The sequence below is a fragment of the Mesoplodon mirus genome, assembly GCF_964341445.2.
Source record: "Mesoplodon mirus genome assembly, chromosome: 9".
In the NCBI taxonomy this organism is placed as follows: Eukaryota; Metazoa; Chordata; class Mammalia; order Artiodactyla; family Ziphiidae; genus Mesoplodon; species Mesoplodon mirus.
In genome coordinates, this window is record NC_138985.1 from 50,418,502 (window position 1) to 50,433,540 (window position 15,039).

General features: G+C 39.5%; 1 protein-coding gene across 1 annotated transcript in view; it reads left to right on the forward strand.

The window, feature by feature from the left end:
• The first annotated feature begins 249 nt into the window (after positions 1–249).
• The window catches only part of THSD7A (thrombospondin type 1 domain containing 7A), a 448,162-nt gene continuing 433,372 nt past the window's right edge, over positions 250–15,039 (forward strand). The window contains exon 1 of the mRNA XM_082632651.1: positions 250–900. Within this exon, the coding sequence (XP_082488777.1) occupies positions 729–900 (172 nt within the window). The 5' untranslated portion in view covers positions 250–728. The remainder of the gene's footprint in view (positions 901–15,039) is intronic.

The window sequence follows — 15,039 nt, forward strand, 5'->3', positions numbered from 1 at the left end:
CTGATCATAAATACTGCTCCCCACATAAAGTGATTCAGAAGCCATGGCTTAAAAATAAATGATAAACACTGATGCTTTGCGTAAATAAATATATACTAAGAAAAACATGCCACTAGATCTAGCATTTGACTCCTTGGGTGACGATGAATTTCAGAGACTGTTATTTGTCATGCGGAAGCCTGTCGAGTGATGATTCTTTTTAGTGGTGTATCCGTCCAAACATATTTCACCGCGCCATGTGCACTGGAGTTCTCTGGCGGGTGCGCTGGCTGTGGGTGCCCCCGCTCCCGTTCGCTCGCCTCCTTTCTTGCCCTGGCTCTCTCGCCTCCCCCTGCCTGCGGCTCCCTCGGTGCTCCTGTCGGCTCACGCCCCCCTCCTCTCTCTCCAGCTGGCAGCGGCGGGGGCTGCGCTGCCTCCCGGACCTCGGGACCTGCTCCGTCAGCTGGGGCCCCCTGCGGACGGCTGCCTCCCTCGCCTGTAGGACCTGCCACTCTGCGCGGAATGGCAGTGGCAGCAGCATCCCCGCCAGTGGCGGTGGCGGCGGCAGCCACGGCCACCGCAGAAGCTATTGTTCCCTGGTGTTAAACGCGCTTTCCCTCCTTTTCATCTGACAAGAACAATAGCGGGGAGAGCTTTGCGTTCTGTACTTGGGAAGACATTCCGAGGGCGAAGGAACATTCCCTGCCATCCGCGTCCCGGACCTGGACCCTGGAGCGGCTGCCGGCGGCATGGGGCTGCAAGCGAGGCGCACGGCGTCCCGGAGCCCCGACGCTGCCGGCCCGCGCCCGGCCGTCCTGCCGCTGCTGCTGCCGCTGCTGCCGCTGCTGCTGTGCCCGGGCGTCTGCGGGGCTGCGGCGCCGGGCGCGGCGGAGGCACCCACCCTCTATCTGTGGAAGACCGGTAAGTGGGATGTAGTTCCCCCTGCTTCCCATCTGGGTCCACGTTACGAAACTGCTGGGCTTCAGGAGGGACCCCTGTGCTTCTGATGACCCGGGGGTACTAGGACCCTAAGGTAAAAAAGTACGATTTTTAGGAAGCAAATTAGGTCATGGCCGATGCTGTTAGAAAGAAAAACCTAACAACTAAAAAGCATTAGTGACTCACTGGACTATTTCTCTCACAGCTCCGTAGTTAATGAGGGCAACCAACGTTGCGCTTTCGTAATTACGTGCAATATTTTTAACCTCTGCGTTCTCATTCTAAGACTTTCTTAAATTTATTTCTAGCAAAGAGCAAGAAAACATTTTAACTCCGGTCTTTATTCTGTGTTTAGGCAAACAGTTCACTCTGTGCCATGATATATATGGATATAGAGTTACATTTAAGGTACAGCTTATGTGGGACACGTGGAAACAAGCCAAGTGAGGGCAGTTCTGACAGTTGAAGGCAAATGGGGCTGCAGTGAGCTGACTGAGACCTTGTGAAGCTCGATTCTTAATGAGCGAATTGAGGGATTTTTAAAGTGTGCAATTGTTAGGATGTTTAGGTTTTAACTTCTCCTGCCTTGAAAAAGTTTTTGCTTTGTTTTCAACCAGCCAAGAAAAGCAGCAACCAATTGTCCCTCAGAATCTCCCAGCAAAGTGCTGACTAGAGGTCCCGGTGTGAGGCAGTGACAGGCAGGAAAACAATACCAAATGAGGAATTACCACTCCCTCTCCTGAGGCTCCTTTCTCCTCTAAAGGACACTGAGAATTCTTCAGCAGACCTGAAACTTCGGGTTTATAAGAAGAAAGTGGGAAACATTATTCTTACTGCTTAGTGCTAGGAATGAATTAAGAGTTTCTTGGCAGTTAGTAGACAGGAGGGAAAGTATATATCGGTCATGGGATCACAAACAAGTTACAGTGAGTGTGTCTCTTTCCTGGCTTCAGCTGTCTGTAGCCCCCCATGCAGAGACAGATCAGTCTCCTCTACAATTACACTGATACCCTGAATTTTTAAAGAAGTTGCATCTATCTAACAACTTAGTGAGGAGATTGAATAGAAACTTATTTAAAGCCAGAGTACAGAATTTGCCTCAGAATCTTGCATGAGATAACACACAAACACACGTTTAGAAAAGCCATTTGGATGTTAGTGTTAGCCATTCTTGTTACCACTTGCAGTTTAAAGATCAGTTGATTAGTGGATGCAGATGAAATCAAATTGATTTTTTCAATTTAAAATAAAGAAGATCTCTAATTTAGCTGAAGCCATGGTTTTAATATTCAGAAGTTCAGTCATAACAAACACTGGTCAAACTATAATTTACCATTAAATGGTGTTATTTGGATGCTCGGTAAAAGCTTCTCAAGTAAGTAAGTGTTGGACAAAACAGTACTTGCCCTGTTGAAATTTGTACTATTAACGTAACAAGAGCCAAGCAGTAATTCAGATCAAAGAAGAGGCTAGGCAGCATTCACTGTGCAGCGTCTGAGGTGCCAACACATGTCAGTATAAATGTCATGGCGGGAACTTAAGCCAATAAACAGTTTAAGATAGTGGAAAGCTCTCAGGAGCAAGAATATGGAGACCTTGGTTCCAGTGCCAGTTCCACCTCTTGCTAGCTATAGGAACGTTGGCATGTCACTTAACTTTTGACCCCCAGTTTATTTAGCTGCCTGTAAATGGGACCTTCTTCTGACTATTCATAGTATTATGAAGATCAAATGAGTGAGTGATGAGAAAGTAATCTGTAAACTTCAAAGTCATGTGCAGGTACAAATATAAAGTAGTATGATGAGAATAATGTCATCTCCTTTATGGTGAGCCTTGGTTTGGTGAAAAAAATGGTGAATTAGACAGGAGAGCAAAATAATGACCTCTTTATATTTTTCCAGAGGGAAAGGAGACTTCACCATATCTATAAAGGAACTGAGAATAGTTACTGGAGGAAATAGGGAATATTTAAAGGACAGGAATACACTGTAAATGAAGATATAGAGATGACAGAATCATAAGTGTTCCTCATTTGATGAAAATAAAGAGGCAGGCAGGGATTTGAGAGAGAACATGAGGTGAAACAGTCCAAGATTCTAGTGGGATAAGCTTGGTCTTGGTAGAACAGATTATTTAGAATCACATTATTGGTGAGATCATTGAATTAAAGTGATGTAGTGAAAGGTACACTGGATGAGGAGCTAAGAGAGGAACTGTAACACTGTGTTTGTCACTAACGAGCTTTAGAATGTTAGCTAGGTCATTTAACGACTTTAGTTCTTGGTTTCCTATTTTGTGATATTCATTGATTAGAAAAGATGATATTTAAAGGCCTTTTCAGCCCTAAAGTATGTGCACATATGCACATACATACACCATAAACATACATGTATGCATCCATACACATACATAGTATATTAACGTATATATACATATATATGTACATAATATATATGAACGTTTAATGCGTAAGGTATATTGTATGAATGTTTTATTAAGTCAGTCACAACAAAGAGTTGTTAAGGACTCACTGTGTGACTTATTTGAAGTCATTGTGGTAGAGGCTGGCAGGGTACTGTTGTCCCTACCCCCAAGAAAGTTACAGTTGAACAATACACAACAATTACAACATGGCATACCATACTCATGAACAAAACAGTGTGAGAGCAGAGAAGTTGTGTAGCTGATAGAGAGAGAAAATAAAAATGCAAGGCATGACAATATTCCTAGGTCTTAGAAGTACTGCAGCTCAAGTCCAGAATATGTGGTGGGAATGAATGGATTTGGTGCTAATGAGATGAGTTGGGCCAGATTGTAAGAAAACCTTCAAACTATGGTAAAGATGTTAGAGTGTAACCTATAAGCAGGTGGAAGCCATTATAACCTTAGAGCAGAGGATTGACATATTCTTCACCCAGAAGGGAGAAAGGTAAATTAAGAGGCTGGGAGGTCAGTGAGGAGAGGGACTGAGAGACAAAGGGGAACAAACCACTTATAGTGAAGGGTGAGTAGAGGAGGCCTGGGGGCGCATGGCAGAAGTGTTAGCTCAGGTTTGGAGTGCAGGGGACACAGTGTCTGCCAAGGAGAGGTGGAACTAATGCTATCTGCATCATGTCTGCACACAGTTACTTGATTGAGACAGAGGATATGAAAGAAGGAAGAACAGTTTTCTTGTGGTTGGGGAAGAAAGAATATCAGTTTAATTCTCAGTATCAGATATACTGAACTTGAGGTAGCAGTAATTCAGTCAGCTAATAGAGGAATTAGTGAATGGATGGACAGTTTAGGAGAAAGTGTTAGACTGAAGGTAGAGGCTTGGAACTCAACGTGTATATAATATTTCAAGGCATGGTAGTGAGAGGGATCATTAAAACAACAAAAATATTGAAAAGAGGGGCCAGAATACTTCATAGAGAATATTGAGATTTAAGAGTCACGATGGGAGAGAAACTAGTGAAAGAGGCTGAGAAAGTATGGTCAGAACAGGTCCAGAGAAAATGCCAGTAGTGCTAAATGAAGAAGATATCTTATGAAGGGGATGGGGACAAGAAGTATAAAACATTTTCAAGAGTCTGGAAAGGGGTTATGAAATATTTCAGAAAAGATCAAATAAGAGGAGGAACTGGTAAGATAATTAACACTGTTTTGGGAAAAGACATTTTCAGTAGAGTGATAGAGCTAGAAACTTAGTTGAATAATAAACCAGATAGTGGAGAAGTTATAGTATTGATAAAGTGAATAAGCAAATGGTATTTAAGTCTCTCTACTACACCGTTGTTTTTCAACAGAGAAAAAACCAAAATATAAGATATTAAAATATAAAAGTTAATGTTTCAACGGTTTTGTGCCACAGTCATTTGAAAGGTAACTTTGTTTGAATACTTGAAAAACATATTTCATACATGCAGAGTTAAAGCACTTATATTATTGGAAGATGAATACTGTTACTGGTGAGTGTTAGACAGTTATTCACTTTTTAATATTCTTGAATATGGAATTGTTTCAATAATAATTATGGCTAATTATATTCACCTAGCAATTCCAAATGAAGTGCATTGAACAAAATGTGATTGAAACATGAGCCAGACAGAAGATAGTGAATACAACCAACTTTTATCAACTTATGCCATAGAGATATATTTTCAAAAGATCTTAATGAAGTAGTTGAATTTATTTTTATGATAATGAAATTACAATAAAATCCAAGAAAAATACACAGTAGCCATTTTTTCAGCATCAGGTGATGAGGGTATTTACAGTTGAGTTTTGTCTTAAGGAAATTACTTCTCACATTAAACACTTTTGACCAGGGTTCATGCATTGCAAGACAGTGCTATTAATGACAGTCACTGTGTCCTCTACATAGTTAATTGCACATAAAATAATACTTTGTTTCCTCAGTTTAAAATAAAAACAGGTGTTTTCTTTTTCTTTCATGTACTTATACTAATATAAAATATTCTGCAATGTACATGGAAAAATATCCACCCTAATCCTGCCATTCATTCAATAACAAAGGAGAGAGGGGTGTTGTACCAGGTAGTAGTAACATAAGGGTGGCATTATCCTTAAAAAAGTGTTGTGCATTTCAGTTGTGCTTACAATTTGTCTTAATTTGGAATGTGACACAGTTTGCTCATTAAATGAAGAATAGAGATGGAGCAGAGATAGGGATGGACAGAGCATGGGCGTCAATGTCAATTAATCTGGAACAACATGGATTGAAATATTTTATCCATGGGACCTATGAAATTATTTCATCTCCCTGAATCTTTTTATTTCATCTCCAGTATGGATAAATATTATGTATTCTATAGGGGTTTTCTAAGGATTAAATATGGTAACATATGTATATATTAGTAGAGTGCTTGATACATATTAGGACTTCAATAAATGGTAGGTTATATTATTGCTATTTTTCTCTTATATAATAGAATGGTTACTTAATTTTATGCCCTGGAACAAGGCTAGTAACTTTAGCTTTCTCTAAAGCATCTTTTCTTGTAAATGCACTAGAAATTACAAATTGATCTAGTTACAGGGCTAGATATTCCCACAAGTTATAAGGGAGGCAGCATTGTGGAATGGAAAGAGCATGGACTTGGGAATCGCTATTTAAATCTTGCCTCTACCTGACTGGTCAAGTTACTTAAACTCTCTGATTTTGTTTTCTCACCTTAGAATGGTGACAGAAGTTCTGAAGTGAGAGAGTATTTGTGAAGTTTTAACAGGTAGTAAATAGAAAGGGTCTAGCACAGTACCCTAAATATAGTAAACATTAAAAAGAATTAGTTCTCTTCCCATTCTTTACTTTTTCGTCTCCTAAAAATGACATATCTTGAAGGAATTTTAATGATCCAACACATGTATCTGTTTTCTCCAACTAAGGGACACCAGGACAAACAAATAAAACAAGTCTAGAAAGAGATGTTATTTTACTGTAGGCTTGTCTTTTCTTATTAGTTTGGCCCTTATATGTAGACAGCATGGATCAAAGACCATCAAAATATTTTGAGCACAAATTCAGGGTGAATTATATAAATAGATATTTTTGTACTTCATTTTGTTTAGTGTCTCGGGATTTCTCAGGAATCTGAAATTTCACATAGTTCCAGTTAACATTGTCACCAGTGCCTTCCAAATTAAATATTTTCACAGTAGAATTGTTTGTGGTTTATGATTTGTTTAACATCTTAGGTGATTATTTAAATAAATAAATAAATAGACAAACAAACTACATTTTATGTCTTGTTTTCCTATCCTTCTTTCTTAGCATACAAAGCTCAGTTAGTACTCAGAATTTATTAAGAGCTTATTGGTTATTTGGTCCAAAATGTCAAATGCTCAGGTGGTTTTATGAAGCTTTAATAGCTCAATGGACTGTGGTAACACGGATCACTCCTTATGCAAATTATAGGTAGCTGCCTGGTTTGCAAAATAATGAAGGCCCCAGTCAGGACTGGCATTAAGAGTGCTGTAGAGCAACACATACCCAGGTCTTTTCCTACCTTTTATTGTTATATAAAGAACTGGTGGTGGGATGAGATGCTGACGTTCTGATTAGGTTATTGGAGAAGTGTGATATGCTTTGGATCCTTTTAGGAGGAAATGAAGCCTCTTAGCCTCTGATTTAAGTTCGAATGGTGACACTGGACAGTGGATCTCTCTGGGAAGTGGAGAGTGGAAGGCTCTAGGCTTCCTAATATGAAGGCACATTAGAGTGACCCTTAATGACAGAAGCACTGGGGAAGTGACATCCAGGAAAATATATCTTTCCTATCACAAGAACATCATAGAGTGTGAGTTAGAGGTTCCAATGAGTCATAAGGTAGAGATTTTTTCTGATTTCCTTCATCAGAACTTTACACTTGACACTTCAGAATGCATTAAAGTGATGAAAAAAATACAGGCATTTGCATTTAATCCCCAAGTACTGAAGCAGCAAGAAAAGTACTTCTATTTGGAGGAAGAGATACAACAATTAAAAACAACCCAACAAGGAAAGAGTGGGGGGAAACCTGGTAGTACTTAAAACAGTTGATGCCAAAAGTAATCTGTTGCTTCCAGTATGTCATTGGACCTAACCAAAAGGATGTCCTCTTATCTTCCAGAAGAACTAGTGAGCTAATTGGTGTTTTGCATAATTTACCATGTGAAATCATAATATTTGGGATATCATTTTTACTGATTCTGTATTATTGTATCAAAGTTATACTATGAGAAAAGAAATGAAATAGGGGCAGATGGGGAAAAATCACAAATACAGTCCTTTATAAGGACAATAACTTTCAAATGGCATATGTAATAAAGTTCAGTGGGGCTCTTGTTCCAGGAGCCATCAGAGGGAGATGGTCCACATAGAGTGACATCAGTAAATTCAGGAAAAGCTATGCATGACTGCTAAAACTCGAAAAGAAAGTAAGACAAGAAAGTAAGACATTATAAGAGAGAGCAACAAAACAAGGAGAGAAAAAACCAGGCAAATCATCTGCATTCCTTTAAAAATTATTTTTGATAGGCTTTATTTTTGAGCAATTTTAGGTTTATAAAAAATTAAGCAAAAAGTACAGAGTTCCCATGTACCGCCTCATTAATAATAGGGATAATAATAATTATCCCTATTATTAACCGTCTTACATTAGTGTGGTATGTTTATTACAACTGATAAGCCAATATTGATAATTTATTATTAATTAAAGTCTGTAGTTTATATTAAGGTTCAGTTTATATTAGGGTTCACTCTAATGTACATTGGGTGGTTTTGGACAAATACATAGTGACATATATCCACCAATACATGTGTCAACCATTACAGTACCATACAAAGTAGTTTCACTGCCCTAAAAATCCTCTGTGCTTCATCTGTTCATCCCTACATCTCTCCCTTTCTCCCCCCAAATCTCTGGTAACCACTAATCTTTTTATTGTCTCCATACTTATGCTTTTTCGAGAATGTCATACAGTTGGAATCATACAGTATGTAGCCTTTTCACACTGGCTTCATTCTCACTCAGTAATGTACATTTAAGTTCCTCCATGTATTTTCATGGCTTGATAGCTCATTTATTTTTATCACTGAATAATATTCCATTGTATGTATGTAGCACAGTTTATCCATTTACCTATTGAAGTACGTCTTGGTTGCTTCCAAGTTTTGGCAATTGTGAATAAAGCTGCTATAAACATTCATGTGCAGGTTTTTGTGTGGACCTATGTTTTCAGCTCTTTTGGGTAAATGCCAAGGAGTGTGATTACTGGATCATATGGAAAGAGTATGTTTAGTTTGTAAGGAACTGCCAAACCGTCTTCCAAACTGTACCATTTTGCATTCCTGCCAGCAATGAGTGAAAATTCCTATAGCTCTACATCCTTGCTAGTGTTGTCGTGTTTTGAATTTTAGCTGTTTTAATAGGCATGCAGTTTTATTTTGTTTTAATTTGCTATTCCCTAGTGACATACGATATTGAGCATCATCTTTTCATCTGCTTATTTGTGATCTGTATGCCTTCTCTGGTAAGGGATCTGCATCCTTTTCATCATGTAAATAAGAGTAGTAAGAGCCAGTAGAACTCCTTTGTGACAGAGTTCAAAGTCTCAATTCAGCCTGTGCTGCACGTGCTCCACCTCTTGTTGTTCTGATGATGTGACCCACACTAAGCACAATTGTTTATATAAAGAGAAAACACACGTGGGAATTAAGTAAAGAATAAATGGAGATGGGTGTATGCTTGGTCTAGTTTGTCCTACCTTGAGGGAAAAACCTTGGGAGAGAGTTTGGAAGTGATGAACAATACCTTGAAAGAGAAGAAAATGGCCTGATATATTAAAGGTTAAATTGGACCTGCAAGTTTGTGAGATTTTCAAGTACACTGTGAATGTGCTGTGTCTCTAGCTGACTCTGGTCTGGTTAATAAATCACGTACATAGCTACATATTCACTTTTCCTTGTTCTTGCATGGAGGAAGCCATGGGCTGGCAGAAAGTCAAGGTGCAATATCCTTCTGAACTTTTGGGAAACAGTGGAGGTCCACTGTCCTGAACCTCTGGTAAATTGACCTGGGAACCAAGTTGTCAAGGCAGCCTGCTATTCAGATTGCTCCCACAGAACTTCCTATGAACACAAAGTGCTGAGTACCCCCAAAATGGGGGTAGTAAGACAATGACTTAGAAGTGGATAGTTTGTGTGCATGGGGGTAGAAATATAGCACACGATGTTGCTCTATTGAGAGAGCTTGATAGAAAATTAGTTTTCCCTAGCAAATGTATCAGGCACAGGCATGGATTATGTGGTTGCAGTAATTTAACTTATGGTATATGGCCAATGCAAGGCTTTCTAATCGTGCCACACAGTCTGGATAAAAAGTTATCCCTTGGATTATTATAGCAGTAATAGAAAATATTCTGAGTATTGTAGATGGATATGTTTGCAAGTATGTTCTATAATGTGCCTGCTAGAGAATGGCATCAGAGCACAAATAGTGCCTCTTTGGGGTCCACATTTAAAGATTATTCTTGGTTTTCTCTACCAGAATCAGAGAGTGCAACTGTAAATGTCAGTGGGACCCACTGTATGCAGGTACTTCCCCTTCACAGTGAGCGTGCTTGCAGAGAATTGAACCTATAGCTTGAAATGAAAGAGACACTGATTGCTCAGGAGTTAAATAAATATATATTTGTGTGCATTTGCATGTGTATGTAATAAATAAAAGGCGATGTTCAAGAAGAGACGTTTGAGCCAAACATGAATCTTGACCTAATTTTATAATTTTTTAAGAATGTGATCTCTAATCGCTCTGTGTCTCATGTTCCTTAGACATATCATAGGTAGGACGTTAGTATCTCTCTCTTCAGGTTATTTTTTTATTTTTTTTATTTTTCCTGCTGTACGCGGGCCTCTCACTGCTGTGGCCTCTCCCGTTGCGGAGCACAGGCTCTGGACGCACAGGCTCAGCGGCCATGGCTCACGGGCCCAGCCGCTCCGCGGCATGTGGGATCCTCCCGGACCAGGTCACGAACCCGTGTCCCCTGCATGTGCAGGCGGATTCTCAACCACTGTGCCACCAGGGAAGCCCTCTTCAGGTTATTTTAAAGATCACTTGAGAGAAACCTGTAAAGTACTTAGATGATGCCTGGCACATATCAGTGCTCGTAAATGTTCTCTCTTACTTGGTGTGATCCTGGTGTGAGCTGTGAATGCCTTCTTTCTGGGATGGAGTTTGTTTCCTGGATCTGTCTGGATCCTTTCCTTCATTTTGATTCTTCTTTCTTCTTGGATCTGCATTTACATCTCAAGCTTCTCTGCAACTGACGTTGCTCTGCTTTCTACCTGCTGTCAGAGCCACCAGCATAGTCGCAAAGCCCTTAGCTTTGCTGTTTGCAGAGTTGTTCAAAGTAGTTTTAAAACAGACATTCTGCCTAGTGTTTCAGTTTTACTTGTGATGGTGCATATCTTTGCCATGCAAGGAATGCTGGAGGTGTGACTCTTTAAGTGGGACGATGTGTTCCAAAATTCCTTTGTGTGGAAACACCTAAGAATGTTCTTGGCAAGGTTTTCCTGGTCTGTGATGCTGAGTGAAAGGGTGTAGGGAATGTACAGTGAATGCTGAGGCTTCCTCTCTCTAAGTCCTCCTCCCCTATAGTACGTTTTCTATTTCTCTCTCTCCCTCCCTCCCTCTGTATGTAAATGAACGTGCCCATGTCATGTATATGCTCTGTATGTGTATATGCACATCTCATATATATAAATATCCTACTTACACACCTCAATATATGTGGTTCAGAGTCCTTTGAAGGAAATTAAAATGTTTCTCAACTTGGAGGAGAGATGATTATTCAACATTTTTGTGCCCATTACAACTCATTTATCTGTATATTCTCTAAAATTTTCTAGCATTTATAAAATTATGGTAGAATTACAATAACAATATAAGACACCATTACAAGCATACATATATATGCATACATACCTAGATACATAAATGCATACAACATACATGCACACGCAAATAGCACAGTTATTTATGGTTAAATGACTACGCAGAACTTCACAATTTATCTGGTATTGTGGAAATTTTTATACCTCCTCACATGTGTTTTATACCTGGTATTTATAGAGGTGAGTTTTAAAAATGTGTGCAATTGCTAATACTTTTCACTAAAATATTAATTATACAATATTTATGTTAATATTTTATTTTAGAAAATTTTATGCCAATACAACATTCATCAAGAGCCTAGTCATATGAAAGATCTTATTATACAAGTCCTTGCATTATCTCCCACTAACTTATAGCTTTTATTTTAAGATCCTTTTTATGTCTAACCGTCTTTCTCTGTTTGCTCCTCTGGTGCCTGAACAGTCTTCAAACTGCAGTCCCTGCACAAATTTCCAAGAAGTACTTCTCTTCTAATAGCACTGCCTGCCAGCATGTCCAAGAACATCATTTATATAAAATATTAACTTGTAAATAGTTGACATTGTGATATCATTAAGGCAGTACAGATAACAGACCCAGGTGGAATGATCTGGATTAACTATTGCTGTATTCTGTATGTGTGTGTATATAATATATACGTTATACTAATGTTTTTTTTTCTATGGGAAATATAGTTTACTCAGAGCCACTATATCACACAACTTCAGGGACTCCAGTCACAGTAAAAAAAAAAAAAAAAAAAATTGGGTACCTTTCTCTTCATCAGTTTGTATTGATCAGTTTCAATTAAGTAAAACTGGCAAGTGCTTAATGCCTGTTTTATGCCAAGCTAGGTGCTGGGGGGCAAACATAACCAGCACATGGACCCATCCCTTCTGAAGTCCCCTATCATGGGTAAATAAGTAATTATTGGTCAGTGAACTTATTACAAAAACAGAAGCCTATGTAGATAGATGTAGAATGAGAAGCGGGTGATTATCTTGCAGAAGGAGACAGGGAAGGGAAGATTTCATAATACACAAGTTTGAAAAATAAACTGTTTACAAAAGGGACAGAGGCTCTAGAGAGACAGAATTCCAGGCAAAGAGGAACAGTTGTGAAGAAATTAAATGACGTGCGTGTCCAGGGGCATCAAGAAGTTCTGAGGCATGAGGACCAGGCAGGGAGTGAGTTGGGTGCGTCTGGAGAAGGGCGTGTGTGGACTAGAGTGAGCAGGCCATCCTGTGGAGCTTAGCCTTTGTTAGCTATTGTTTGACTTATGGAATCTAGGAGTCTTAACTCTATTTGGATGGATAAAATATTACTAAGAATAAAAGAATATATTTGTAAATATTAAGCCATATGTGAATTTATGAATTTTAGCAGATTGTTGATTGTATAAGTAAACCGTTAAGTAAACTGTTCTCCTTGCAAACTTTCTATGAGCAATGCTGTCTTTAAATAATGCTGATTAAACACAGTTACTTCAAGAGTGGAGACCCTTTCAGGTTTATATATAAGGGTGATTTAATGTTTTTTCCTCTACACTTTTTTTTTTTTTTTTTTTTTTTGCAGTACGCGGACCTCTCACTGTTGTGGCCTCTCCCGTTGCGGAGCACAGGCTCCGGACGCGCAAACTCAACGGCCATGGCTCACGGACCCAGCTGCTCTGTGGCATGTAGGATCTTCCCGGACCGGGGCACGAACCCGCGTCCCCTGCATTGGCAGGCGGACTCTCAACCACTGCGCCACCAGGGAAGCCCCCATCTACACTTTTGATTAGACCAATATTGAAATGACTAAACCTGAAATCTATGTACTATTTCTCTGGTGGGGTCAGTGACAGAGAATATAAATGAGTGAAGTGGACCAGCCGTAGAGTAAAGGCTGGTTGAACTCACTCTTCTCTATGCGGACTTGGTTAATTAAAGGAGCTATGCCACTCCTCACCCTGCTGAGGGTCTGTTATTTGCCATAATTTAGAGATGGGGTTCCATTAAAAAAAAACTCTCAGGGCTTCCCTGGTGGCACAGTGGTTGAGAATCTGCCTGCTAATGCAGCAGACACGGGTTCGAGCCCTGCTCTGGGAGGATCCCACATGCCACAGAGCAACTAGGCCCGTGAGCCACAACTACTGAGCCTGCGCGTCTGGAGCCTGTGCTCTGCGACAAGAGAGGCCACGATAGTGAGAGGCCCGCGCACCACGATGAAGAGTGGCCCCCGCTTGCCACAACTAGAGAAAGCCCTCGCACAGAAACGAAGACCCAACACAGCAAAAATAAATGAATAAATAAACTCCTACCCCCAACGTCTTTAAAAAAAAAAACCTCTTATAAGGGACAACATTGTCTGCCAAATACAGTGTCTAGTGAGCCAGAGTTGGATTATGGGGTAGTAGTTCACAACCTTTGCTTGACCATCATATCAGGTCTTTAAAAATCTGAAGCTTAAATATAGGATGGAAAAGATAATTTAAAAATACTTTTTTGAGTTTGAGAGAATGACTTGCATGAGAATATATGAAACTCCAAAATCAAAGTAGCTGAACAGTCCCACTTCCAGCCAACATCAGTATTTCCCTCCACATTAGATGCTGTGCTTCATTTGTTCTCATTAGTTAACAGGCCCTGTAGAATGAGAGGAGCTAGTTGGAGCAAGGCATCTGCTGCCTTGAGCTGGTGGGTATAATCACAGAAATGCAGTGAAGATCATAGGGTTGAATCACTCTATAAAACAGATTCTTCTGACAGTTCGCAGTGGTGACTACACACCACTAATGGGAGAGTCATCAGACTGGATTTGGATTTATGGAATCACATAATTCATAAGGAAAACTTTGAGTGCTGCTAAGATACATTTCTCACCCTGTCTCTTACTGCAAGTTTTAATATAACTTCTTCAGTTCCCTTGGCTTGTTTTATATGAGAACTGGCTTTGAACTGCTTCAGCTGTGAAAATTCCACAGGAAGAGAATAAATATTGTAGAGCAGACAAGGTGGTCTTTGAACCGTGGTTGATCAAGCGCTGCAGAAACATGGGCATCATGATGTCCCAAATCATGATGAAAGTTTTCAGAGCTTTCAAGATCATTCTTCTCAAAGTAATTTTCTCTCTTGATAGAATCATCCACAAGCTAAATCAATTTGATTATTTAATGAAAGATATGAAAAATAGAAGAAAGAGTGATTCTCATACTGTGTCATTATAGGCAAGATGAATCACCTTTACTGGCCATATGCTGAGTAGTAGAATTGCTGTCACAGCCATTTTTAACAGCTTTATTGGACATAATTCAGATACCATGCAATTCACCCTTTTAATGTGTACAATACAGTATATTCACAGAGTTGTGTATCCATCACTACAATCAGTTTAGAACATTTTCATTACTCCAAAAAGAAACCCTGTACCCCTTAGCCATTGCTCTCAAACTCCATGCTTTTCTGTCAGGCCCAGCCCTAGGCAAGTACTAGTCTACTTTACATCTCTATAGATTTGCCTATTCTGGACACTTCATATAAATAGAATCATGCCTTATGTGGTCTTCTGAGACTGGGTTCTTTTACTTAGCATATTTTCATGGTTCATTCATATTATAGCATGTAGCAGTACTTCATTTTTTTATGCTGAATAATATTCCATTTGTATGGATATACCACATTTTAAAAATCCATTCATCAGTTGATATTTGGGTTGTGTCCACTTT